Genomic DNA, 25,759 nt, shown 5'->3' with positions numbered 1-25,759 from the left:
AGGTATCTATATATTAAAAATATATAATATTCACAGATTTTGTAGCTCCATAACACATGTTACAGTCTAAGTTAATATATAATGAATTTACATGTTTTTTTATCTAATGCCTCTGACAGAAATGCAAATGGTATTCGGCCAGGGATAATTTTTCTTCCTGTTTTGCATCCAGCCAAGTATCTGACAAATCACAGGTTCTTGCTAAATATTTATTGAGTGAATAAACAAGTAAATTCAGAATTAAAAGTTCATCACCTAGGAGCCAGGTGGTCACAGTTAGCTATGCGACTTTCAAAAATCATGTCACCTCTTAGGTCTAAAGTAAAACAACACTGTTAGCTCTCATGTTCACCAAGTTCTCTTTATACTCTGAAAAACTAAATTTGGGATTCTATGAAATTGGGATAGTACTTCTAAGTCACCATGTTTTGAACATTTATAAAAAACAGTTCACATAACTCCCTACCTTCTCACTTCTACATATTGATAAAGATGGAAAGAGAATGATCTTTGAACTAGAGAAATGCAGCTCCCAGATAGACAGATAGCAGCTACTTCATACCAAGCAAACAACTGTGGCATAATACTATCTTTGAAAGTTGTTTTCAAAGCTCATGCAGAATTTTCTTTCTACTCAACGGGGGTGGAGTAAACTACACAAAGCAAACTAGGAAAATGCCAATAAAACAGGGCTAGTAAGTTGAATTTGGGACATATCCGTTGCCATGGACCTTAATCCAATTAACCAAACTTCAAACTATGCACATAATAGCTACACAATCGACTGTTTATTGTTCTACTGCCTGATATTTGCCAATAGGCAAAAAAAAATGCCTATGTTATTAGAAAATAAAGTACAATTATGAAATTATAAGCCAATAATATGATTTCAGTTTACTAAAACCATTCTAACCATATGTACAATAAATGAGAAGTTCTACCTACAGCTCTGTGGGATAATGCAAGTGTATAAAAAGTACACAGGTACCCACAGCTTTTATTTAGTCGGACTGACCATAACCAATTTTCTCCTGGACACACACCAAGAGAAATGGCCAAGAAAAACATTTTAAGAAAAGCTTGTGCACAGCAGTGTCAATTCTTCCATAAAGCTGACAAATTAAGCTTCTCTTGATTAATGCTTTCAATAGCTTCTCGGTGACTTCAGGTTAAAATTTCCTTTGTCTATCTGCCCAGATCCATCACATGACATTTTCCCCTTAGCTGTCTCCTTTCCACCCCTCAGCCTTCATTCATCCCTTCCTGAGATTTGAACCCCACCCCCAAACACACACAAACTTCTTGATGCCTCATTTAAATATCATTTCACCAAAGGCCTTTCCTCAATTTCCCACCAACTCCACTAGGCCTGGTCTGTCTTGAATAGGTTCTCCCCATAGTATATATTTTCTTTTGTAGCATTTAATACACGCAACACAATGGTGACTCGATTGTAACTGGCTGTTTAATGTTGGTCTCCTCAGTGAAAATACAAATAAATATAAATTACCTAAGCCACTGATAGTACTTTAGACCTGGCTGGCACTTGAGTATTGTACTTATCAAATAAATGAGTTTTACAGACAGGAAAACAAGCACAGGCAGGTTTAAAAGAGTGGCAGGTGAAAGCTACAAAGCAGGTTTCTGACTGTTAACAGTAGTCCTTTCATTTTAGAATACAGCTTTTGTAGAAGAGCCAACCACAATTCCATTACTAGTCTTCAGTAAGTCATGGCTGCTTCACTACACCATGCTTTATATGGTCAAGTCAGGGGAGATCAGGCCATTCAACTTTTCTATCCCTCTGCACACATGAAGAACCAGGAGTACTGATTTTGAAGTTATCAATAAATTTGAGTGATGAGTTCATAAACAGCAGAATTTGCAAATGAGGATTGTTATTGTATCCCCACTTATATTGAGCCATCATATTTCTTTCACTGCCTAACTTTTTTAGTTGAAATTACTTTTGACCTATTGTGAAATCACTAACCATACATAAAATTTCTTTCACTCTTTATCTACCTATCCTGAAATAAGCCCTTTTTTAAAAGTTATGTTATCCCAAAAGAGAGGTATTACTACCATCTTACCTTATGGTCTGTATACTTCATGAGAGCTAAAAATTTGACAACCCTTTCACTGTGCACCAGGGAGATGCACAGTCCATAAACATAAAATACAGCCAATAAATATTAAATAAAGGAACAGAAAAAAATTAATTCTAGCTTGAAATTTGGTTTATTGTTTTAAAATGTTAGGAAACTCAAATATTTCTATGCACTTTTACACTCATACATGCAAAAATTATACATATGTGTATGTTTGTATGCATATGTAAAAATGTGAGCTATTTTTCAAAATTTAGTTTATTATCAGACTGAAAAGAATCATCCTAGGCATATCAAATGAATACACATTTTATCATATTTTTAATGTCTCTAAAATTCTATTTATTTATCTTAAAGTGATTTCCTTAGGGTTAACAGGCTTTGCAGGAGTGTATTCACTTAAATATTTATTAAACCTCAGTTACAAGGAAAGCTCTAAAGTACAATGCAAGAATAGGAATATGAGTAAAACTTACTTTCTGACTCAAAAAGCATATACTTCACAAGAGGAGACAGACGGAGCCCTATGTGGAAAAAGACTGAACTACGTTTTACTTGGTAGAACAAAATCATAAAAGAAAAGAGGATACTCATGTACTATCAGTAAGGTAGAGGACAGTTTTTTTCAGGCTTGTGATCTAATGAGTTTTCATATTACTGATTTTTTTGTCAGAGCCTGAAAATTTTTTAAAACTTTCTGAATTTCAAATTAAATTAAATGATCTTTAAAATACAGGTGACACAATGAACACATCTTTCAACTATCACAATTTTATTAAGAGAGGAACAACACCTAAAACGTTCAACCTTCCCAGCTGTTTCAATGCTCAATTGTGGGTGGTTTCTGTGCGTGTGCAAAAATAAGAGTGGTTTAAAAAAAAAGGAAAACAATAATTCAATCGTCCAACTGAGAGCTATTACAGAGTAAAATATGCTTCCTCTGTACAGTTCAAAGGAAAATGTTATTTATATAAACAATTCAGGCATTTGGAAATGTTCCACTTTAACAGAGGACTTCCTGATTTATATAGCCACATTTAAGTGGGTTTTAATGATGGTTTGTAAAACTGATTAATTTTTTTTGATTCAGCAAATGAGTAGGTAATTTGTTTCCTTAAATTAATAAAATATCACAGGTCTCTTTTAGAAAAGTTCAGTTGTGGTTGAAAATACTGTACTATTGTCTTTGGTTTACAAATCTTTTCCCAAAAAATGTCCAAGAACAGTTTCATGGCCACAAATAGCTTCATTATATGCATCATAATGTCATTAAACAAATATGAAGAGCAAACTAATACAGGAGAAAATCTTCACAGAAGCATTTTCAATAATTTAACAGTTTAATTGTATTAATTTCAGTTGAAGAAAATAGATTTTTTAGCTAAAATTACTAATGATCTTTTAAATGCCTTTTATGAGCTTATACCAGTTATTTTTAATCTGAAAACCACTTTACTATCGCTCAGTATTTGAAGGAATCCCTTCAAAACACATAAAGCAAACTTGGCCATGTCTTGCACTGTGGATTATATCCTTATCATTTGGAAAACAGGATCAAATACTTTTCCATATGTCCTAATAGATGCATTTTCAAAGTGAGTAGATTTATTTGGCTATGCATTTCCCCACTGTAATTCCTTTAACAAGGAAACTGGAGCATTCCCAACCATTCCACCGAAAAGCTTCGCTTGACACCCTAAAAGCAAGCATCAAAGATTGCTTCAAGCTTCTGTGTGTGCCAACATGATGTCACTCACAGTAGAGTCACTTTTACAACTGTATCACACTGATGCATATCCAGCTTCAAAGAGGTAGTGAAATGACAAATATTTGCACCTAGACAACGTATTCCTGCTTCAGAAAGACACAATAAAGTGCCTGAGCTTTAACTGTTTAATAAATCAATTCCTATAGCCTCACCTTTCAACATAGGCTCTAAAGACAGAACAGGAGAGAATCAAAATATAGATAGTACTCTAGTCAATGCTAGATATAAAACTTGGTCCAGGTTCAAGCTGATTCATTCATCAAACTGTACATATGTAATATGAACATACATTTCCATACAAAAGTTTATTTTATAAAATCCAACATGCTCTTCATTCTACATATCAAGCATAACCATCCTTGTTGCTATGTCTGCATATGTGCATTCAAAAGTAAACACAGGAAGAGGAGTATACTAGTTAGGTCAGAAATAGCTGGGTGAATATTGCAAAATATATTTTGATCTGAATTACCTAATTGATTGCCTCATTTATTCACTAACAGTTTGGAACTATAACTTTAGTTGCCAAGTGGTAGTTTACTGTCTTTCTCCACCACAAGAATGTTCTGTTCAGGTATGTCTAAAGCAATGAAGTCCCTAACTCTCCTTCTTGGTAAATGTTTAATCTCTTAAGTGCAAAGCTCATAGAGTCCGAGACATTCCTAAGAGTTACTCCAGCCATCACACAGCATCACTGACCAAGCTGTTTATGCATAACTGCAAATGGACTTTCCAGTGGTTTCCATGATTACACAGAATGAATAAACTTTGCCCCATATTAATGACTAATATTTTTATTGGCAATAGTTCAGCTTGACTAACAATATCTGAATTTTTAAAAAATCTAGACTTCTGTTAAAACAGGGTTTTTAAATGTGGTTTCAAATTATAGGCACTTCGTGAGAAACAATATGGAGTAAGCTTTATTCTCCAGCTTTGGTATAGACATAAATTCTGAAGAAATGTACTAAGATGTACAGCCTTCATTATTTTATACTCTAAAGTATTTAATTAACCTAGCCAAAAGTCTTGTCTCGTAACAGATTTGCAGTAATATGTCTGAAATTTCTGATATTTAAACTGAACTACTATAAATAGTGCTTTCAACAGAATAGAATTTTATTTTTTAAACAGATAGCCTTTTCTTACCTTCTAGTAAGGCTTAAGGCTGTGTACATGATTCATGTTGGAACATTATCAATTCCCATGCATGAATGTATTCCAGTGCTGATGCAATAGTATCCGTATTTTTGCACTGACATGCATATTGCCATGTAATTATAGTTAAATAATCAAACATTTTGTATCTAGTCTACTCCTATAAATACATTATTGAGAGAATGGTTGAAGCTTACATCATTTTATAATTACTCCCCTTCCCTTCCATCACCAATTTCCAAGGCCCAAGTGTCTAGCACTGTGCTCCTAACCCTGTTCAAAACTCAAAGCAGTATAAAAACAGGCAGTGAGATGCTTCAGGAAACTAGATGGACTCAACAGGCTGTTTGCCACTCATTCAGTGCTATAGTGGACCGAAGAAAACGAGCAAGCAAAAGCTCACCTGAAGTTCCACTGTCCTTAGAGAAAGAAGAAGAAATGGTCCCTTGTTGATTGGGGTGAAAATGAGGGTTCTAAAGCCAGAGGGGGAAGAGGGCTGCCTGGCTTTGGACCTCACTTCTGGAAATAGCAGGCCTGCCCTCAGGCCTCAGGAATCCTCCACTGTTCCTGGACAACTAATTCCATTTTGCTTCCTTCCCAGTCTGCAATGGCTCACTGGCATATAAATCAAAACAAGCCAAAACCAAAAAACAAACAAAAAACACCAAGCACAAGGCCAAAAGGGTGCAGGCAAAAGGGGACTGCAGAACACCAGGGAAGATTTACAAAACAGGCACCAGTTTGTACATCTAACAAACTCCCAGGACAGCTACCACAAATTAGAGAATTATATTGATATGCTACCACCTTCTTTTTCTTTACTCAAAATCTGCATTTCACCCTTTCTCTTGGAAAGCAGACATAGCACTCCAATTGCGCTCCCATTCATTCCCACCAGGATACCTTACAAGTGGAAATCTTGACAATGCTTTTATTTCACAAATCATTTTGCACTGACAGGGCTTACTTGTAAGAGATGAGTGGCTAGGCTTGGTGGCACACAGCTAAAATCTTATCACTTTGGGAAGCTGAGAAAGAGAATTGAAAATCTGAGTTCCACTTGGGCAACTTAGCAAGACACTGTGTCAAACTAAAAATAAAAAGGGCTGGGAATGCAGCTCAGTGTGAAGGCCCTGGATTCAATATGACAGGCAGAAGGAGGGAAGGAGGGAGGGAGGGAGGGAGGAGGAAGGAGGAGAAGGGAGGGGAGGGGAGAGAACAAATGAGCGTTTTCATTAAGTCATTTAATTTCGCAGTTATATCATTGTTAAGTCTCAAGACTATTCTGGCTGAAGTGTTTTGGATATTATTCAGTGCTAAGAGTCACAGCTGTTCTTACTTCATTTCTCTTTCATTAAATCAGAGGAATAAAGAAGAACCTGAAACTGGGACTTCAAAAAGCTAAGGCAAAGATAACTGAAACTTTGTACTTTTCTATGCAGAACTAAAGATGCCCGAGGTAGGTAAGAGTGATCCTATACTCCCTGTCCATACCATCCTCACATGAGTCTCAGGGTTACATTTCTCTCAGTTCACTGTCCTTGGAATAGTAGGTTGGGATAGCCTCAAACATAATTCTCTATGTTTGGAATAATTATTCAATGTTCATTCTATTTCTTAATTGCTTACATAATTTTAAGCTTTTACCATATATTTGCAGGATGAGTTAAAGGATAAATATGCTGTATAATTAGGACATGGGGATGTACCTGTGTTTTTACAGTTGTTCCAGAAATATTTTTGCTTATAAATCATTTTGCTCAGGAATTGGGTTGTTGCTCAGTGGTAGAGAACTTGCCTAGCACACACAAGGTCCTACACGGAATCCCCAGGACTACAAATAAAATAAATCATTTGTTCTAAGGTTTTACAAAGTATTGATACTTAAGTCAGATTCACAGTACATCATACTTAAGTCTCCTGATCTAAAATTAAGAAGTATAGGCCGGGGATTTAGCTCAGTGGTTTCACCGCCTGCTGCGCAAGCGCAAGGACCCGAGTTCGATCCCCGGTACCAAAAAATAAATAAATAAATTTTTAAAAAATTAAGAAGTTAAATTAATATTGTTCTATATTATTTATTATCCCATCTCCAATCGCTATCATCTAACTTCTCAATGCTTTTAACCATTACAATTTGATATTCCTTGGCTATAATAAGTCTTCACCACTGAGCAATTCACACCTTTCAAATCTAATCTGTAAGAGTCACACAACAATATTCATTTAGCCTATGTGGAAAGAGTCAAACAGATCACCTTTTATTTTTTAATTAATTTTATTGGTGCAATTTAAATATACATAGTGATCACATTCATCACAGGGAATTTGTGCCTATACATGATTCTTTTTTCTGCCAATATACTCCCCTCCCTTCAACTGCCTCCCTCCTTATTTATAAAAGCTTTGTTTCCATTTTTTTCCCTTCTTTTCTCATTTTTTTCTTTTCCCTTCCATCTTGCCCCCTCCCCCTTCCCCTTTCCTTTTGAACAATTTCTTCCTATTTCACATTATCCTACATTTTGGTCCTTATTCACCCTTTCAGTTTATCACACCAGAGAGACAATGCAGTATTTACACATGTATGTCTGATTTATTTTACTTAAGAGTATAGTCTCAAGGTGCATCCATTTACCTAGAAATGTCTCATTTATTTTTCTTTATGGTGAATAGTATGCCATTATATTAAAAAAAAAAACCCACATCTTTTTTATTCATTCATCGGTTGGTGGGCATTTGGGTTGTTTCCAAGCTTTAGCTATTACAAACTGTGTTGCTATAAACATGAGTGAGCATATATCGCTGTAGTGTGATACTTTTAATTCTTTCAGGAAGATACCTAGAAGGGGAATAGCTTGGGTCAAATGGGACCTCTAATCCTAGTTTTCTGAGGAATCTCCACACTGATTTCCACAGTGACTACACCAGTCTGCCCTCCCACCAACAGTGGAGCAGTGTTCCTTTTCCCCACATCCTTTCTAGCACTTGTTGGTTGATTTCTTATTAGCCATTCTTTCTGGGATGAGATGGAATCTCAGTGTTGTTTTAATTTGCATCTCTTGGATTAGTAGTGATGTTGAAAATTTTTTCACTTATTTATTTGCCATTTGTACTCCTTCATTTGCGAAGTGTTTATTCATTTCAGATGGGCATTTCTGGATTGGGTCTTTAAATTTAGCGGTGGGGGGGTGTCTTGATTTTTTTCAATTCTTAGTATGTACTAGATATTAGTCCTTTGTCTAAGAGATGTTTGGTTAAAGCTTTTTCCTCACTCTGTAGGTTGTCTCTTCACTCTGTTGGTGATTTCTTTTGCAGTGTAAAACACTAAACTAAAGTCAAAATGGATCAAAGACCTAAATATTAAAACAGAAACACTAATTCTGCTGGAAGAGAGAATAGGTAGAACTCTTGAGGACACAAGAGTAAGCAAAGATTTCATAAACAAAACGCAGACTGCACAAGAAATAATACAGATCACCTTTTAGATATTAAATCCACCATAATCTGGGGAAATTACATAACATCTGTTCAGAAGGCTGCATAGCAGAGTGATTAAAAACCCTATGTCTGCAGTTCCTACATGCATCTTTGACTTCAAGAGAGATTTTTCAGTAAAAAGCTTAATAAAGGAACATGCATAAAGATAGTTATATTACTCTTAATATGAGGTAAGAAATAAACCAGAAACAACCTTAATGTACTCTAGAGATAATTTTATAAATTCATATGTATGAACCTGATAGAATAGTCATGAAACCATTAAAGATAATATCTGTGAAACCCAGAAGTATTTACTATAATCTCCTTTTCAAAGGAAAAATACTAAATTCTATCACTCTATTAGAATTAGTCTATTAGAATAAAATGAAATTTATTTTTTTAAAAATCATTCTATTAGAAAAAGATGCATGTGTAAAAAATTAAAGTTTATAAAGAAATACTGCTTTTCATTCAACAAATTAATTGAGGGTTTATCATGAGTTAGGCCCTAAGTCAAGTGTAAAGGCTAAACTGATGAAAAATTAAAAGTAGTTCTGACCTCTGTCTTCATGGAATTTAGTGAAAATGGAACTAAGTAAAAATAATATATTTGAATATTCTTTTTCCAAATAATATAGCATATTACTATCTTAGTATATAATCTAGGCTTTTATCTGGTTATGTCAGGTGACAGATATAACACGAATGTCAAGAAGTAAAAAGCATGGCTGGGGTAGAGCTCAGTGGCTGAATGTATAAGCAGCATACATGAGGCCCTGGGTTAGATTCCCGGCACCACAAAGAAAAAAAAAAGACAACAAAATTCCAGATGTTGATGGTGCACGACCACTAATGCTTGTCTTCCCCATTCATCCTATAAAGGGGAAAGAAGAAGGAGTCATGCTGCTTGAGGTCCATGTGGCAGGGCTCTGCCCACTTCCTAGAGACCCCTAACTGGTACTGGGCTACTTTTCATCCCAAACTGAGGCAGAAGGAGCCACTCATGTGAGAGGCTGGCCTCTGCTACATTCCCCACAGAGTAACTCATGCTCCTAGTACAGCTGGCAGATAACATGACCATTGGCCTACCTCCTGCCAACATGTCCATAATTATGCAAGACTGCTGTAAATTCCATGTGCAGAAATAGCTTGTCCCAGGACTGTGCACTCTGCTCAGTACTTTCTCCAGAGCAGCTCTTGTGAATTGAAACAAGCTAATGCCTCAAGAGTAAATGAGAAACCCAAGGGGCTTGTCATCTCTTAAGAGTTTTCCTTTCCCAGGGAAAATACTGCCCATTCTTTTCTTTTCTTATATGTATTTATTTTGTTTTGTTTTTTGAGACAGGGTTCAGGACAACCTTGAACTCGTTATGTAGCCCAGGCTATCCGGGAACTCACTGTTATCCTCCTGCCTCAACCCTCCAGTGCTGAGATTACATCACATTCAGCTTTCTTTTCACAAGTTTTGGACTTGCTACTAAGGCATTCAAAACAAATAAAACATAGTTTACAAAATAAAATCCTAACTGGCAAAACTATAGAAAATAATAGCAGAGGAAGGAGAGGAATATGACTGTGGAGAGGTGTGAAGAAGATGGTAAATCCTTGCTACTCAAGTGTGGTCCATAGACCAGCACTACTATTACCACCTTCAAGTCTATTAGAAAGGCAGAACTGATGGAATTAATATGAGAACATGAAAAAAAATGGAAACAAAGTCTTTGTAAATAGGGAGGAGTGGAGAGGTTGAAGGGAGGGGAGGAGAAAGGGGAAAAATAAGAACCAAGAGAGATTATGTAAAGGTGCAAATTTCCAATGATGAATGTCATCATATTGTATACCTAAAATGTACCAATAAAATAATATTTAAAAACTATTTTTAAAAAAGAAAGGCAGAACTGTAACTCTCACCTGAGACTTACTGAATCAAAATCTGCATTATTGTTACATCTTGAGGTTTTGGGGGGTTTTTTTTGGTACCGGGGATTGAACTTGTGTAGTAGGTGGCTAAACCACTGGGTTAAATCTCTGGCCCTCGAGGTATGTGACATTTACATTAAAGGTAGGGAATCAATATTCTAAGCCAGTACTTTTAATATTGTATTTTTATATCTGGAAAGTGGGTACACTTAATGTTTTTCTCTAAAATACCTACACATGTTTTCTTTTGATTATATGACACATCCAGCCTACAAATGAATCTCACACCCATAAAATGGTAAGTAGGGATCTTTAAAGGTGGGGGATAGAATGCCTCATGAATCTGATGTTCAAATAATAAAAACTCAGATACAGATAAAACTCACATAACTCAACTTCTCCATTTTACTGTAAATGAAATCATGTGGTTGGGGAAGAGATGAGCCTTCTGCAGGTCAGACTGCTAGATGGCAAAGTCAGATTAGGGCTCAAGCCTCCTGATCCCCAATAACGCCCTGCATCCTTCCAGAATGCTAGTTTTATACTTCATGACTAATAGGATTTGTTTTCTTTATAAAGAAATGCTCAAGTTAAAAAAGAAATCAGTATTAAGAAAAAAAAGTAAGATAATTCCTAATACCTGTACCAAGTATATTTAATAGTAGATGCCCAATGCATGTTTGTTTGAATGAACAATTTACTTTGATGCGCACAAACAATGTAACCAGTATTTTCTCAGAAGGCTGATCTGGGTTTAAAACTGTGATTAAATAATTTCCTTGTGGAAGAAAACAATAGTTTCAAATTAAAAACAATTCATAATATTATTTTCCATATAAATCCAAAATCACACTCAATTTTATTAAAATCAGAGAATAATTTAGATGTTTATTTTTAAGGTATGGGAATCTGATTTCAATAAAATACATATCTGAAGTCAGACACTGAAGATTATAACTTAGAATAGTGAAGTACAGAGTACTTACCAATACTAATTTCATCATCCGTTTCGGCATCACCAATACATTCAAATTGGAAGTCTTGTAGGGACTGGGAAAATTTCTGTACTGCTATAGATAGATCTGCAATTAAAAAATAGGAAAAAACATTAAAAAGAGGGATACCATGGAATAGTGAAGTTTCCATGTGATATATGACTTTGATTACTGTGTCATATTAACCAGCAGCTCTTAAAATATCAGTAAGGCAAATTAAAACAAAATTTAAGGAGACTACTAAATAAATATTTTAGTAACTTGATCTGTTCTGCTCAAAGGGGATTTGCTCCTTTAAAAAAGAGTTTTGAGTAGAAAGTGATGGCATACACCTGTAGTCCCAGCATTAGGCTGAGGGGTACCAAGGCAGAATTGCAAGGCTGAAACCAGCCTGGGCTACACAGCAAGTTTAAGGCCAGCCTAAAGTGACCCCAACTCAAAACAGAAAGAAAGGAGGGAGACAGAGAGAGAGAGAGAGAGAGAGAGAGAGAGAGAGAGAAGTTGTTGCCAGGATATATTATCTAGAAGTCAATTTATCAAACCTTTTATCAAGAAATTACCAAGCACTAATCACAAATGGAGCATTATTTTTAAAAAGTAATGCCATGGAGGTTGTTAGTAGGGAAAAGGAAAATCCAACTGTTGATGAGAAAGGGTTACCAATGATACTCCGTAAGGACTGTGGGAAGATAGGAAGGGTGTTTTTACTAATAAACTACTGACTTAGATCTAGAAGGTAAAATATGACCTGAAAGGTTATTTACAAACAGCTTTGTGATTTATATGAGATTCGAGCTACACATAGTCTCTAATTCTGACTTCAGTTCAAACAAGGCCCGAAGTCCAACTAAACCCAGATAAAGAATTCTTTTTTATTTGGGAGTAGAAAAAAGAAAAGCAACCCTCGCCCAAAGAAAAAGTCATAAATCCCTGGGAAGCAACAGACTGGGCAGCAACATGGCAGTGATTAAGAATGGATAGTCCGGAGCCTACCTGGGGTTGCTGAAATCCAAGCCCCACCACTTGCTTCACACAGAACACTAGGCAAATAATTTAACTCCTCTGGACCATTGTTCTACATAAACACAGAATAACAACGGCATAACCAACTCATAGGACTGTTTTCAGGATCGAATGGTTTAATATTTGCAAAGGATTTGAACAGTGTCTGGCATTGTTTAATCAAAGTACAGCCATCAGGAAGACTAAAGGTCCCAGCTCTCAGAACTGCTACAATGTTTTGTGCTCACCCTGCCTCAGATGTTACACCAGTAATAAAACATATTTTCTGGAATTCACTGTGCACTGCATTTAAGAGTATACTCTTAGAATGGATTCACTTTCAATACCTACATGCTTCTATCTAATACAGCAATAGGAATTGGCAAACACTGTCACTGACCAAAGCTTAGTCAGACTCCTCTAAGCTTTCTTCTCAAGTCAGCCTCCACCCTGCTCCCATCCTTGCTAGGTCTGCATGGCCTAGTTTTAGCAAGGATCTTGCTAAGCAAGGATCCTTTTTAGACTATCCCTCACCCTCAATATCTGTTCAAATTTCTCAGCCCTCATCTTTTATATATAATTTCTTGGCTTGCCTTCAGCAACAATCTCCCTACCCTTGATATTTCCTCTTAGCCGGTTATTTTTCCTTTAGTCGTTTTTTTTTTTTTTTTTTAATACACTAACTCAAATTAAAACTGCTCTACATGCGCTAGCTATAAATCCCTACTTATTCTTGTTATATTGGGATTTGAGCCTGTCTCTCTTGCCTACTGCAATAATCTTGACATGTCACAATAGTGCTGAATAAGGTCTTTCTTACTATTTTAACAAGTGTCAGAAAAATTTTTTCCCTTTTTTTTTTGTACTGGCCTTCATACTGACCTACATCCCCAGCACTTTAAAAAAAATTTTTTTTAGACAGGTTCTCATTAAGTCACTAAGTTGGCCAGACGATCCTTGCACTTATGATCCTCCTATACTGTATTAGCCTTCCAGAGTGCCGGGATTGCAAGTACACATCATCATACCTGGCTTAATTTTTTCCTTAACAGGACATTTGTGGCTTCATGCCACAATCGCTGCTCAGGGACTTACTTCAGCAGCACAAATGTAAATGAAATCCCAAGCCCAAGTAACTGTCAAAGTCATCATTGACAAAAAGTAGATCTCCAACCACCAAGGTCACCTTCTATACCACTGTGATCCAAAAACCTATTAATATACTCACCAAGGGCAATTTTAAAGACCACAGCCTCAGGTTTCAGAGGCTGCATTTTTGTTGTTTTCATTTTTTTTTTAAATATACACTGGAGAGATTTTTTTTTAAACTTTGGTTTAAAGAACACATCATTCTCTGGTAAGAGGCTGCTTGCTACTGGCAGATTAACATGGCTTCAGACAAAAGAGGTAAAACTCTAAGATCAGCTATAAATTGTACCTGAGAGGTATTTTCAAATCAAGAGAGCTGTTTTACTTTAGATTTTCAGGAAGAGAGATGAAGACAACCTCCTTAGGGAATTATTAATCAATGAGAAAAACAAGGGCTTTGTCAGAACTATGTTTCACCAATTAGGTTACAAGGTCTTGGAAATCAGTCATCCTTCCTAAGGCTCATTTTTCTTATCTATACAACAGAGAATTAATAATTATTTTGCAGGGTTGTTAGGAAGATTAAATGAGGTAAGCGCCTTGTATATAACAGACAGCTCAATATATGGCATCAGTTATTATCATGTGGTCCAGCTCATACAGCTGGAAAAGTTGACCAGCTTTCAAAGAAAGGCACTATGTAAAAGTATGCATTTATCTAACAGTGTAGAGCTGTGGCTAAGGGTAGAACAATAATATCTATATCAAATATTATGAGAACACAAAGCTAAGCTATATGTGTGTATTCTTGCTGAAGTTGAGGAAAACTATTCCATTTAACATTACTTTAATTTTACAAGTAGAACATAAATAGTATATGTTCTACTGGATTTGAGGCTGAAGATGTAATTCCTACAGCAGAGTTGAGATAGGGTACACAAGCAGATCAAGATGCTTAGAAATCCTGCAATAAATATCTTTCCTTCTCTCCTTCCTCATAACCACCAAGATTCCTTCTCAGCTGCTCTCAAACCCAAATGAGCTTCATTACTTGGAAGTTCTGTCCTAGGAAACTCTTCCTGTAAATTCCTATTTCCTTCTAGTCTATCCTTTACTTCCTATGGCCTCCCCGACTGAGAAGGATAAGCAGCTTTGTCCTTTGAGAGAGATCTCTGTGAATGTACGATAATAATTTCCATCCCAACAAGAACAGAATGGCCTACTTGTAAGCCATCTGGTCAGTACAGCCAAGCAGTTAGAAGTACAAGCTCCAAAGCCAGGTGCGGTGGCGTACACCTGTAATACCAGCACTCAGACTGCTCTGAGTTTGAGGCCAGACTAGGCTTCATAGTGAGACCTTGCCTGAAAAGACCAAAATAAAACAAAACAAAACAAAAACAGTACAAGCTCCAGAGGTGATTACCTGGGTTAGAATCCTTCTTCTATCAGTAACTTGTCGTGTAATTATAGGTAAATTCTATAACCTCCTCTATATCTCAGTACCTTGGTTAAGTTCCATAGCTGCTCTATAACTCAGTACACTCATCTGTTAAGGGAAACAGAATCCATCTCTCAGAGTCATTGTGGAGAGTAAGTTAATACAGATGAAGCACTTAAAATAGTGTCCAATACACAGTAAGCACTCAAAACACATTGGTTATTTCTATGTCAAGCATCTCAGAAAAGAAAGGAAAAAGCAAAAGTTCAACCATGAAGGTGGCACAGTTAACCATAGACAGTTTGGGAATGTGCTTAAAAAAAAAATTAGGCTGTTGACAGCAGTTTCAAATTTTCAATTGGTGCACTGCAAGGCAATCAAGCCACAACAGTATTATTCTTCAGTATTTCTGTGTTAAGAGTATCTATTTCAACACTGGATGGAAATGAGAATACATGAATGACCCCTTCACAAGCCTTTTGGAAACATGAGGAGAGACAAGATTATAAAAGAAATATGGTTCTTAACCAGTCACACAATAATTCTAAGAGTAAAGAGGGAGTTTGAAACATGACATGCTGTCAACCTCAAGTGTTTTCTGAGTTCTTGAGCTTCTATTTTTCTCATTTTCCAAATGCTTAGGTACTGAGGGGGTCAAAATCATCAAGTTAGAGAACATATATTTTCTGGCAGTAACACTGTTAAGTCATATAAACTGAGAAATCTACCCTATTTTTAAATCTTGGCTCCATTTTGTACTGAGTGTGCAAATCTGAGCCGAAAGCTCAACATCTTTCATTGATTTAAAAATCACATAAGCTAAAGGTATAAGTTCAGTGTAAGAGGACATTTCTTTTGCTTAATTTATTAAGAAAAAAGCATGGAATATACATATATGTATGTCAGAACATTAGCAGTGATACTTTGAAGTACTGAAATTATGAGTGATTTTTTCGTATTATTTATATATTTTTCTGGAGTTGCATCAGGGGCAATATATTTATTTATTTTAAAAATTAATTTTGTTGGTACATGTTAGGTAAATAATATCATGACATTCATCATTGCAAATTTGCACCTTTACATAATCTCTCTTGGTTCTTATTGTTTCCTTATTCCCCTGCCCTCCCTTAAACCCCTCCATCCCTATTTACAAAGACTTTGTTTGCATTTTTTCACTTTCTCATATTAATTCCATTCCCTACTTTCCTTTCCCCTAACCCTCCCACTTCCCTTTCCCCTTTGCCCCTTTTCTTCCTATTGCACATTATCTATTATACCTTTTATTCCTTATTTGCACTTTCAGTTTCTCACACTAGAGAAACTATTCGGTATTTATTATACATGCGTGTCCTATTTATTTCACTTAAGAGTATCACCTCAATGTGCATCCATTTACCTATAAATGTCTCTAATTTTTCATTTTTTAAGGCTGAGTAGTACTCCGTTTTATCTAAAAACCCATTTTCTTTATCCAGTCTCCAGTTGATGGGCATTTGGGCTGTTTCCAAATTTTAGCTATTACAAACTGGGCTGCTATGAATATGGGTGCACATATATCACTGTGGTATGATGCTTTTAATTCTTTGGGGGAAGATCCCCAGCAGGGAAATAGCTGGGTCAAATGGGACTTCCAGTCCTAGTTCTTTGAGGTATCTCCATACTGATTTCCACAGTGCTTGCACCAGTCTACACTACCACCAGCAGTGGAGCAGGGTTCCTCTTTCCCCACAGCCCCGCCAGCAATTGTTATTGGTTGATTTCATGATAGCAGCCATTCTTTCTGGAGTGAGGTGGAATCTCAGCATTGTTTTCATTTGCATCTCTTGAATGACCAGTGATGTTGAACATTTTTTCATGTATTTATTTGCTATTTCTACTTCTTTGTCTGAGAAATGTCTGTTCATTTCAGATGCCCATTTTTGGATTGGGTCTTTAAATTTGGGAGGTCTGATTTTTCTTCAGTTCTTTATAGATTCGAGATAGGAGATAGTAGAACTTTGTCTGAGGAACAGCTGGTGAAAATTTTTTCCCACACTGTGGTTTGTCTCTTCATACTGTTGGTGGTTTCTCTTGCTGTGCAGAAGCTTTTTAATGAGAAAAGATCCCACTTGTGGATTGTTTGTGCTAGTTTACAGGCAACTGAGATTTTGTTCATAAAATCTTTTCCTACACCAATGTCTTCAAGAGTTCTACCTAACCTCTATTCCACCCGGTTCAGGTTTGTTTTAATATGTAGATCTTTCATTGATTTTGATTTTAATTTAGTGCATGGTGAGAGATACAGGTCTAGGTTTAATCTTTGGCAAGTTAAAACCCAATTTTTCCAGTCTCATTTATTAAAGAGGCTATCTTTCCTCCAGTGAGGGTGTTTGGCTTCTTTATTGAAGATGAGGTGGCTGAGTGTGTCTGGAATTGTTTCTGCATCTTCTAATCTGTTCCACTGGTCCTCAGGTCTGTTTCTTTGCCAGTACTATGCTGTTTTTATCACAGTAGCTTGGTAGTATAGTTTCAAGTTGGGGGTTGTGATACTCTCTGCCATGTCTCTGTTATCTAGCATTGCTTTAGCTATTCTGGGTCTCTTCTGGTTCCAAATTAATTTTTGGATTGTTTTCTCAAGGTCCATGAAGTATGCTGCTGGAATTTCAATTGGGATTGCATTGAATCCATATAGCAGTTTTGTAAGTATGGCTATTTTCACTATGTTGATTCTTCCTACCCAGGAGCAAGGGATGTCTTTCCATTTTCTGATATCATCTTCAATTTCTCTTTTCAAGTGCTATAGTTTTCAGAGAAGAGGTCTTTGATTTTTTTTTTGTTAGGTTGGTTCCTAGGTATTGTAGTTTCTTGGATGCTATTGTGAGAGGAATTGTTTGCCCTATTTCTCTCTCAGTGAGTCTATTGTTTGTGTAGAGGAAAGCTATTGATTTTTGTATGTTGACCTTATATCCAGCTACTTTTCTGAATTTGGTTATTAAGTCTAGCAGACTTTTGGTGTAGTTCTTGGGGTCTTCTATATAGAGTATCATATCATCTGCAAATAATGAAAATCTGACTTCCTCATTTCCTACCACTATTCCTTTTATTTACTTCTCTTATCTCATTGCAGTGGCTAATGTTTCCAAGACTATATTGAATAGGAATGGTAAGAGTGGACATCTATGTCTTGTTCCTGATTTTAGTGTGAAGGATTTCAGTTTTTGACCATTTAGTATGATATTGGCTGTTGATTTTTCATAGATGGCTTTTATCAGATTGAGGTAGAGACCATGTATTCCAATTTTTTGTAGGGTTTTTATCATAAATGTTTGCTGGATTATGTCAAATGCTTTTTCTGCATCTATGGAGATAATCATATGGTTTTTGTCCTTGGCTCTATTGATATAATGTATTACACTGATTGATTTGCATATGTTGAACCATCCCTGCATCCCTGGGATGAGTCCCACTTGGTCAGGGTGTACAATCTTCTTGATGATCTTCTGCATTCTATTTGCCAGTATCTTACTAAGGATTTTTGCATCTATGTTCATTAGTGAGATTAGCCTATAGTTCTCTTTTTCGGTTGGGTTTTTCTCTGCTTTGGGGATCAAGGTGATGCTTGCTTCCAGGAATGAATTTAGGAGTATTGCTTCCCTTTCAATTTCATTGAAGAGTTTAAACAGTAGTGGCAGTAGTTCCTCTCTAAATGTCTTGTAGAATTCAGCAGTGAAGCCATCAGGACCTGGGCTTTTCTTAGTTGCTCAGTTTTTAATTCCATTTTCAATTTCATTGATATTGGATCATTTAGAATTTTTTAGGTCTTCTTCATTCAATGTTGGTAATTCCTATGTATCTAGGAATCTGTCTGTTTCTTCTGTGTTTTCCATCTTGTTGGCGAATAGGTTCTTGAAGTAGGTATTGATGATCCTCTGGATTTCTGCTGGGTCTGTTGTAATTTCACCTTTTTCATTCCTAATTGCATGGATTTGGGCCTTTTCTTACCTTTTTCTGATAAGGTTGGCTAATAGTTTGTCAATTCTGTTTATTCTTTCGATGAACCAACTCTTGGCTTCATTGATTTTTTTTTTTTTTTTTTTGTACCGGGGATCGAACTCAGGTCCTTGTGCTTGCGCAGCAGGTGGTGAAACCACTGAGCTAAATCCCCGGCCGCCTCATTGATTTTTTGTATCATTGTCTTAGTCTCCATTGCATTAATTTCTGCTGTGATCTTTATAATTTCCTCCCTTGTATGAGCTTCAGGGTTGTCCTGCTCTTCTTTTTCTAGAAGCTTGAATTTCAACGTCAGGTTGTTTAATTGGGCTTGCTCTGTTTTCCTAACATGAGTATTCACTGTTATGAATTTCCTTCATAAGACTGCTTTTATTGCATCCCATACATTTTGGTATGTTGTCTTGTCATTGTCATTTAATTGTAGGAACTTTCTGATTTCTTCTTTAATTTCCTCAGTTACCCATTGGTTATTCAGAAGTGTGTTGTTCAATTTCCATGTGTTTATGAAATTCTTGGAGTTTCTTTTGCTATTGATTTCCAATTTCATCGCACTATGGTCTGATAATATACAGGGGATAACTTCAATTCCTTTGCACTTAAACATGTTCTATGAGCGAGTACGTGGTCTCTTTTGGGGAAAGACTTGTGTGCAGCTGAAAAGAATGTGTATTCTGATTTTGTGGGGTGGAACACTCTGCAAACATCTGTTAAGTTCATTTGTTCAAGGGTTTGAGTTCTAGTATTACGCTGCTTATTTTTTATCTCGTTGATCTATTTGTGACAGTGCAGTATGGAGGTCCCCTACTACTACTGTGTTAGTGCTTATTTCATTTTTCATGTCCGTTAATATTTGTTTTATATAGGTGGGCACACTAGTGTTTGGTGCATAGATATTTATGATTGTCATGTCTTCCTCTTGGATTGTTCTCTTTACAAGGATTTAGTGTCCTTGTCTTTCTTAATCTTAATCTTGAAATCCACTTGATCTGCAAAGAGGATAGCTACTCCTGCTTTCCTGCTTTTTTGGGGGTACCTGTCGCATCAAGTATTGTTTTCCCCCTTTAAGTCTATGAGTTTCTTTTTGAATTAAGTGTGTTTCTTGTATGCAGCATATTGTTGGATCTTGCTTCTTGACCCATTCTGCCAGTCTATTGCTTTTAATTGGTGAATTGAGACCATTAACGATGATGGTTATAACTGATACGTATTGACATGACTTTTTCTTTTTGTTGGATTCTCCACCTTTGCATTCAATTTCTTGTCATGCACAATGGATTCATTCTCCTGGGCTTCCTGGGGTTGTGATCCTTATTGTCTTTTCCTAGGATATTTTCTCAAATTTTTTGGAGTGCTGGTTTGGTATTCATGAAGTTCCTAAGGTGCTCTTTGTCATGAAAGTATCTTATTCCTCCATCAATTTTGAAAGAAGGTTTTGCAGGGTTCATCAATCTGCGTTGGAGGCTGTTTTCCTTTAGGGCTTGAAATACATCACTTCAAGCTCTTCTTGCCTTGAGGGTTTGCATTGAGAAGTCTGCTGTGATTCTGATGGGCTTTCCTTTGTATGTGATTTGCTTCTTTTCTCCAACAGCTTGTAGAATTTTGTTCTTCTGTTGGGTTTCTGATCCTATTATATGCCTATGTGTAGATTTTTTTTGATCAAGGCTAGTTGGAGTCCTATATGCCTCACTTATCTGTATGTCAAGTTCTTTTCTCCTGCTTGGGAAGTTTTTTGCCATCACTTCTGTGAACAGTTTTTTTATGTCATCTGCACTCTCTCCTGTTTCTTCATTGACTCTAATCAGTCGTGTTACTCTTCTTTGCATCATCTAGCAGCTGTTGGATTGATTTTTCATGGTCCCTTACTATCTTAAAGAAATTTTTCTTTTCCTCGTCACTAATTGTAATCTTATCTTCTATATCTGAAATTCTGTTCTCACATTGGGTCATTTTGCTGTGTAGACTTTCAATCCAGTTTTTAATCTCCTGAAAATCTGTTTGCATCTGTTTTATGGATTCCATTTGATTCCTATGTTGGGATTCCATCATGTTCCTCAGCTCCTCTATATTTTTTATCCATGTCCTCTCTGGATTTTTTAATCATGTCTTGTACTATGGATACAATCTCTGCTGATACCTAAGAAATTATTTCTGATTTCATTTTTTCCAAATCCTCTTTCGTTGCCAGTTCATGGAGTCCAAGTGGTTGAGTATCAGATTGTTCCATTTCGTTTCCCTTTGGGGTTGCTTTAGGTGATCTGGAAGTCTGGTTTTGAGACTTTTTTATGTATCTTCTCATTTCAGTGTGTGTGGGGGGGGGGGCTGTGCTGCTGGCACCCACGCAGCTCATCTCCTCAGTGCTTGGGGCGGTGGTATGGTGGCCCGGAAGGTTCACCTCCTCTGGGCTGGGGGCAGCTCTGCTCCTTGATGCTTGGGGCAGTGGTAAGGCAGCCCGGAAGGTTCAAGAGTACATTCTTATCATGTACAAAGCCCTGGGTTCAATCCCCTGCACTGAAAATAAAACAATTCAATCTCATGAAGTATACTATTCCCTAATTGTGTAGCTAAAGTTTCTAAATAATAATTACATGCATAAAACAGCAAGTACTGTTTCTAATTCACTTAAAAGTTGAGTCTTATCATAATAGCAAGACAGACTTTAAAACTTAAAATTTTTAAATGTATTAAGATTTACAGCATCACAATGAACAGAAAAATAATTTTTTCCTAAATAAAAAAAAAATGCCAAATTTAGACAGTGTTCTCTATTTTTTCCAAATACAAAGTCAAATAAGAAAAATAATCTTAGTTGGAGCCACCACGGTCACATTCTAGGGTGAAGATATAGAAATAACATTAACTAGTGCCATGTTACTCACACAAAGATCCCACAAGTGTCACAAACACCACACATCTTTCCTATCTTTCTAACCTGCAAGTGAAACATAGATTATCCTCACATGTTTTCATATTACAACTTGGAAGAAACTATATTGGGCTTTAATTAGTCAACAATATGTTTACATCAAAGAGTTAACCTGTAGCACCCATGATTAGATGATGTTAATCAAACAATAAAATTTCACTGCATAAGAGGAATACAAAACACTCGATAAATGTTTAATTATAACTTTTCTTGAACACAGACTTAAAAGCTGTTGTACACCTGCTATTTTAGAAGTGTTGATGGATCTGCTTTTACAGTGTTAGCTATGGAAATGAGCTACATTTATGTAAGAACAAGTACAACCTGTCAGTCCATTGGTGTAAGGCAATCCTTCTTGAAATTCAGTTTCTCTGGATTGGATTTAAGCAAGACTCACAGGAGCAGTATGTCCAGATATACATGTTGTAGAATTATCATCTTTACACTGCCATGTGAAAGGCAGATAGTATGAAGTAATGGGACTACACAGTTAAAACAGGATAGATCCTTCTCTCTAAAAGGCCATGATCCAGTAGTGATATGAGCCATGTTATTAATTACATCAAAAGGCAACTGATAAATTATCCTACAGAAGTTACAGAAAGCACTTAGGACCTGCCAGTTTCCCTAGCATTTCATCTAAATTAACCCTTCTTCACAACAGCTAAAAGAACTAGATATCACCCCTCTCATTTTACAGAAGAAAAAGTTGAGTTACAGAAAGGGTAATTTCCTGAAGGTGACAAAATCCAATGTCACCGAAGGACCAGGATTCCAACCCAGGAAGCTAGATCCAAAATCCTACTTCACCACACTGCCATACTGCCCTGCACACAGCACTTGAGTAGAAGTAGCCACAGTCAGTTCTGCTTGACCATGGAGGAAGACTTCCTGGAGGAATCAATAAGAACAGGTATGTGAAAAATGTAACCATGTACCAGCAAGGATACAGTAATAATATGTCCAGAATATTTCAAACAGCAGCTATTACCTACATGCCAAACACATCTATCAAGACTCATACAGAGCTAAGGCACTGATATTATCTGAAACAAATTGTCTACTATCTCATACCTATGCTTTTATTGTTATGACACCTGCTTGGAAGGTACTGCTTTTCATGCTCCAAAGTTAAAGTGATCTTTTCTTCATGAACTCTCCTGAGCCCCAATTTCTTCCAAAAAGCCCTTACTGACCCCTTCCAACCTGATATTACCTTCTTCTATCCTTCTCACTATGTGTTATTACTGTTCTGATACTTTCTCTGTTTTAGCTTACATCTTAGTCACATGCAAATCTAATCCATCCACATTATTTTAAATAATATATTAAAGGTGGAAAACTGCATTTATGAGTACTCACCAGCACAACATCTACTAGGCATTAGGAGTTCAACTGTTAAAACCATCAATTCTGAAAGATAGGTAAATACTTGTACCTCCCAGATGCTTTTCATCTACCCTTCTTTCTTTTCACACTTCCAATCCCTAATGTAGCTTTTCAAACCACTTGTAAAAGATGGGTTATCCCCTTTCCAAAATAATAATGATAAGCTTGGCATGGTGGTGCAGGCCTGTAATCCCAGCACTCAGGAGGCTAAGGCAGGTGGATCACCTCGAGTTTGAGGACAGCCTGGGCTACACAGAATGTTCAGGGTCAGCCTGAACTACAAAGGGAGACCCTGTCTCAAAAAATAATAATAATGATAAGAATGATGTTTTACTACTTATGAGAAGCTTTAAATATGCACAGTAGAGATAGCAATCATATTTGTAAGGTGTTTTATTATATCAAAATTCTTATATATTTAATTCTTGTACAAAGGTGTGAGTGCTAAAGTTCTGAAAAATTAAGTGATATATTGCCCATGGTCAAAGAGCTCACTCCAACCTGCACAAGTCTTCTGCTTTCTAAATTGGATGCTCTTTTATGACCTATCATAAACAAATCGCAAAGGCTGACAAGCATTAAGACTGAGGAGGGTGTTAGCCTCTAGACAACATTTAACTCTTCCTTCCCCTGCCATATAAATTTTTTTTCAGTGTAGTGAATTTCATGTTTTACATTTCTTTTTCTTTTCTTTTCTTTTATTGGTACATTTTAGGTATACAATATAATGACATTCACCATTGGAAATTAGCACCTTTACATAATCTCTCTTGGTTCTTACTTTTCTCCCTTCCCCTACCCTCCCTTCAACCCCTCCATCCCTCCCTATTTACAAAGACTTTGTTTCCATTTTTTCATTTTCTCATATTAATTCCATTCCCTTCTTTCCTTTCCCCTGTCCCTTCCCCTTTGCCCCTTTACTTCCTATTTCACATGAAGATACCTCAAAGGACCAGGACTGAAGTCCCATTTTGACCCAGCTATTCCCCTGCTGAGTATCTTCCCCAAAGAATTAAAAGAATCATATCACAGTGATATATGTGCACCTGTGTTCATAGCAGCATAGTTTGTAATAGCTAAAACTTGGAAACAGCCCAAATGCCCATCAACTGGAGACTGGATAAAGAAAATGCATTTTTTAATAAAATGGAGTACTACTCAGCCATAAAAAATGAAAAATTAGAGACATTTATATCTAAATGGATGCACATTGAGGTAATACTCTTAAGTGAAATAAATAGGACACACATGTATAAATAACGAATAGTTAAACTAGAGAAGTGTGAGAAACTGAAAGTGTAAATAAGGACTGAAAGGTATAATAGATCATGTGAAATAGGAAGAAAGCCTGCAGTATAAATTTTAAGATAGCAAGACTCCATGTAAACTGGACTATTATGAGAAAATATTAGCTATGCTTAGGATGGAAGAATCTAGCAGGAAATGTACATAGACTTACGGAATACAATACTAAAAGTCAAAGGAATGCACACTCATTGTGTATTTTCTAATGCTATAAAATAACTGAATAACATTCTAGGGTTCTTAAACCCGAATAAAAATATATTCATCTGTATTTGTCTTAGTGCACAAGACATTCAGGGGGGAGGAAGACAGAGAGATATATAAACCAACACTGAAGTATTCATAAGTTTATATAAATCCACTATAGGTACATTACTGAAAAGTGTATACTACTGGAAAACACCTGAGTACAACTGCAAGCCTTAATTTAATAAAAAAAAAATACACAGTACATTACATAGCAGGATATGTCACAGAGCCACCAAAAAAGGCTTGGTTTATCATAACTGCAGTTATGATTTTGGTGTTCTCTCAAAACTAAAAATGTCAGCTTATTAGACGGAGAAAAGTCAGAAGAAAAGAATGCTGGGTGTGGCACAATACAAGGAAAACACAATGAGAACTTGTCAATTTAAAAACTTCTATGGCTTTTACTTCAACGAAGTTTTTAAATACCAACTTTTCTACATTCTATTTTATCTGTCTAGAAAAATAATGGTTGTTTGACATTAACAATTAAAGAACACTTATAAAACAAGTTATCCTAGTTTGAGATGGTCTTCTCATTTTCTACACCAGATATATACTTAGGATCTTATTTCTACATTTCCCCTTTTGCAGTGGATACATCCATCTTTCTGATACAATATAAGTAAGAATATGTTTTCAGTGATAAAGTCTCATGTGATCAAGGCTCTCAGATGTGGAAAGAAGCTCTTCAGGTAGAATTAACCATTCCTTTATGTCATAGATTAAGAGTACAGGAAAGTCAGAGAGATGTGGATGTCAATCTAGGGTCTCCAACTTACTGCACTGTGATTCAGAGCCAGCACACTGCGTCCTGGAATCTCAGGTTTCTTGTATACATTGGGAAGAAGCTAACCCCTTGTAAGGCTGTCATGAATATTACACAAAATTGGTTTAGCATAGTATCTAGCATAGCACGGAAGTCTGAAATATTGTTTCCCA

The 25,759-nt window shown here is 36.3% G+C and overlaps 1 protein-coding gene across 2 annotated transcripts in view; it reads right to left on the bottom strand.

Annotated features, from left to right (window-relative positions):
• The window catches only part of Arhgap42 (Rho GTPase activating protein 42), a 282,439-nt gene that overhangs the window by 201,680 nt on the left and 55,000 nt on the right, over positions 1-25,759 (bottom strand). For both annotated transcript variants that reach the window (XM_004870807.3, XM_087212316.1), the window contains exon 2: positions 11,424-11,519. In XM_004870807.3, coding sequence (XP_004870864.1) covers positions 11,424-11,519 — 96 coding nt within the window. The remainder of the gene's footprint in view (positions 1-11,423; positions 11,520-25,759) is intronic.

The sequence above is a fragment of the Heterocephalus glaber genome, unplaced genomic scaffold (genome assembly GCF_053883595.1).
Source record: "Heterocephalus glaber isolate CG9 unplaced genomic scaffold, H.glaber_assembly_v1.0 deba00001429, whole genome shotgun sequence".
Classification (NCBI taxonomy): Eukaryota; Metazoa; Chordata; class Mammalia; order Rodentia; family Bathyergidae; genus Heterocephalus; species Heterocephalus glaber.
The sequence above is the reverse complement of the archived record's forward strand: the minus strand, read 5'-3'. Positions and strand labels throughout refer to the sequence as shown.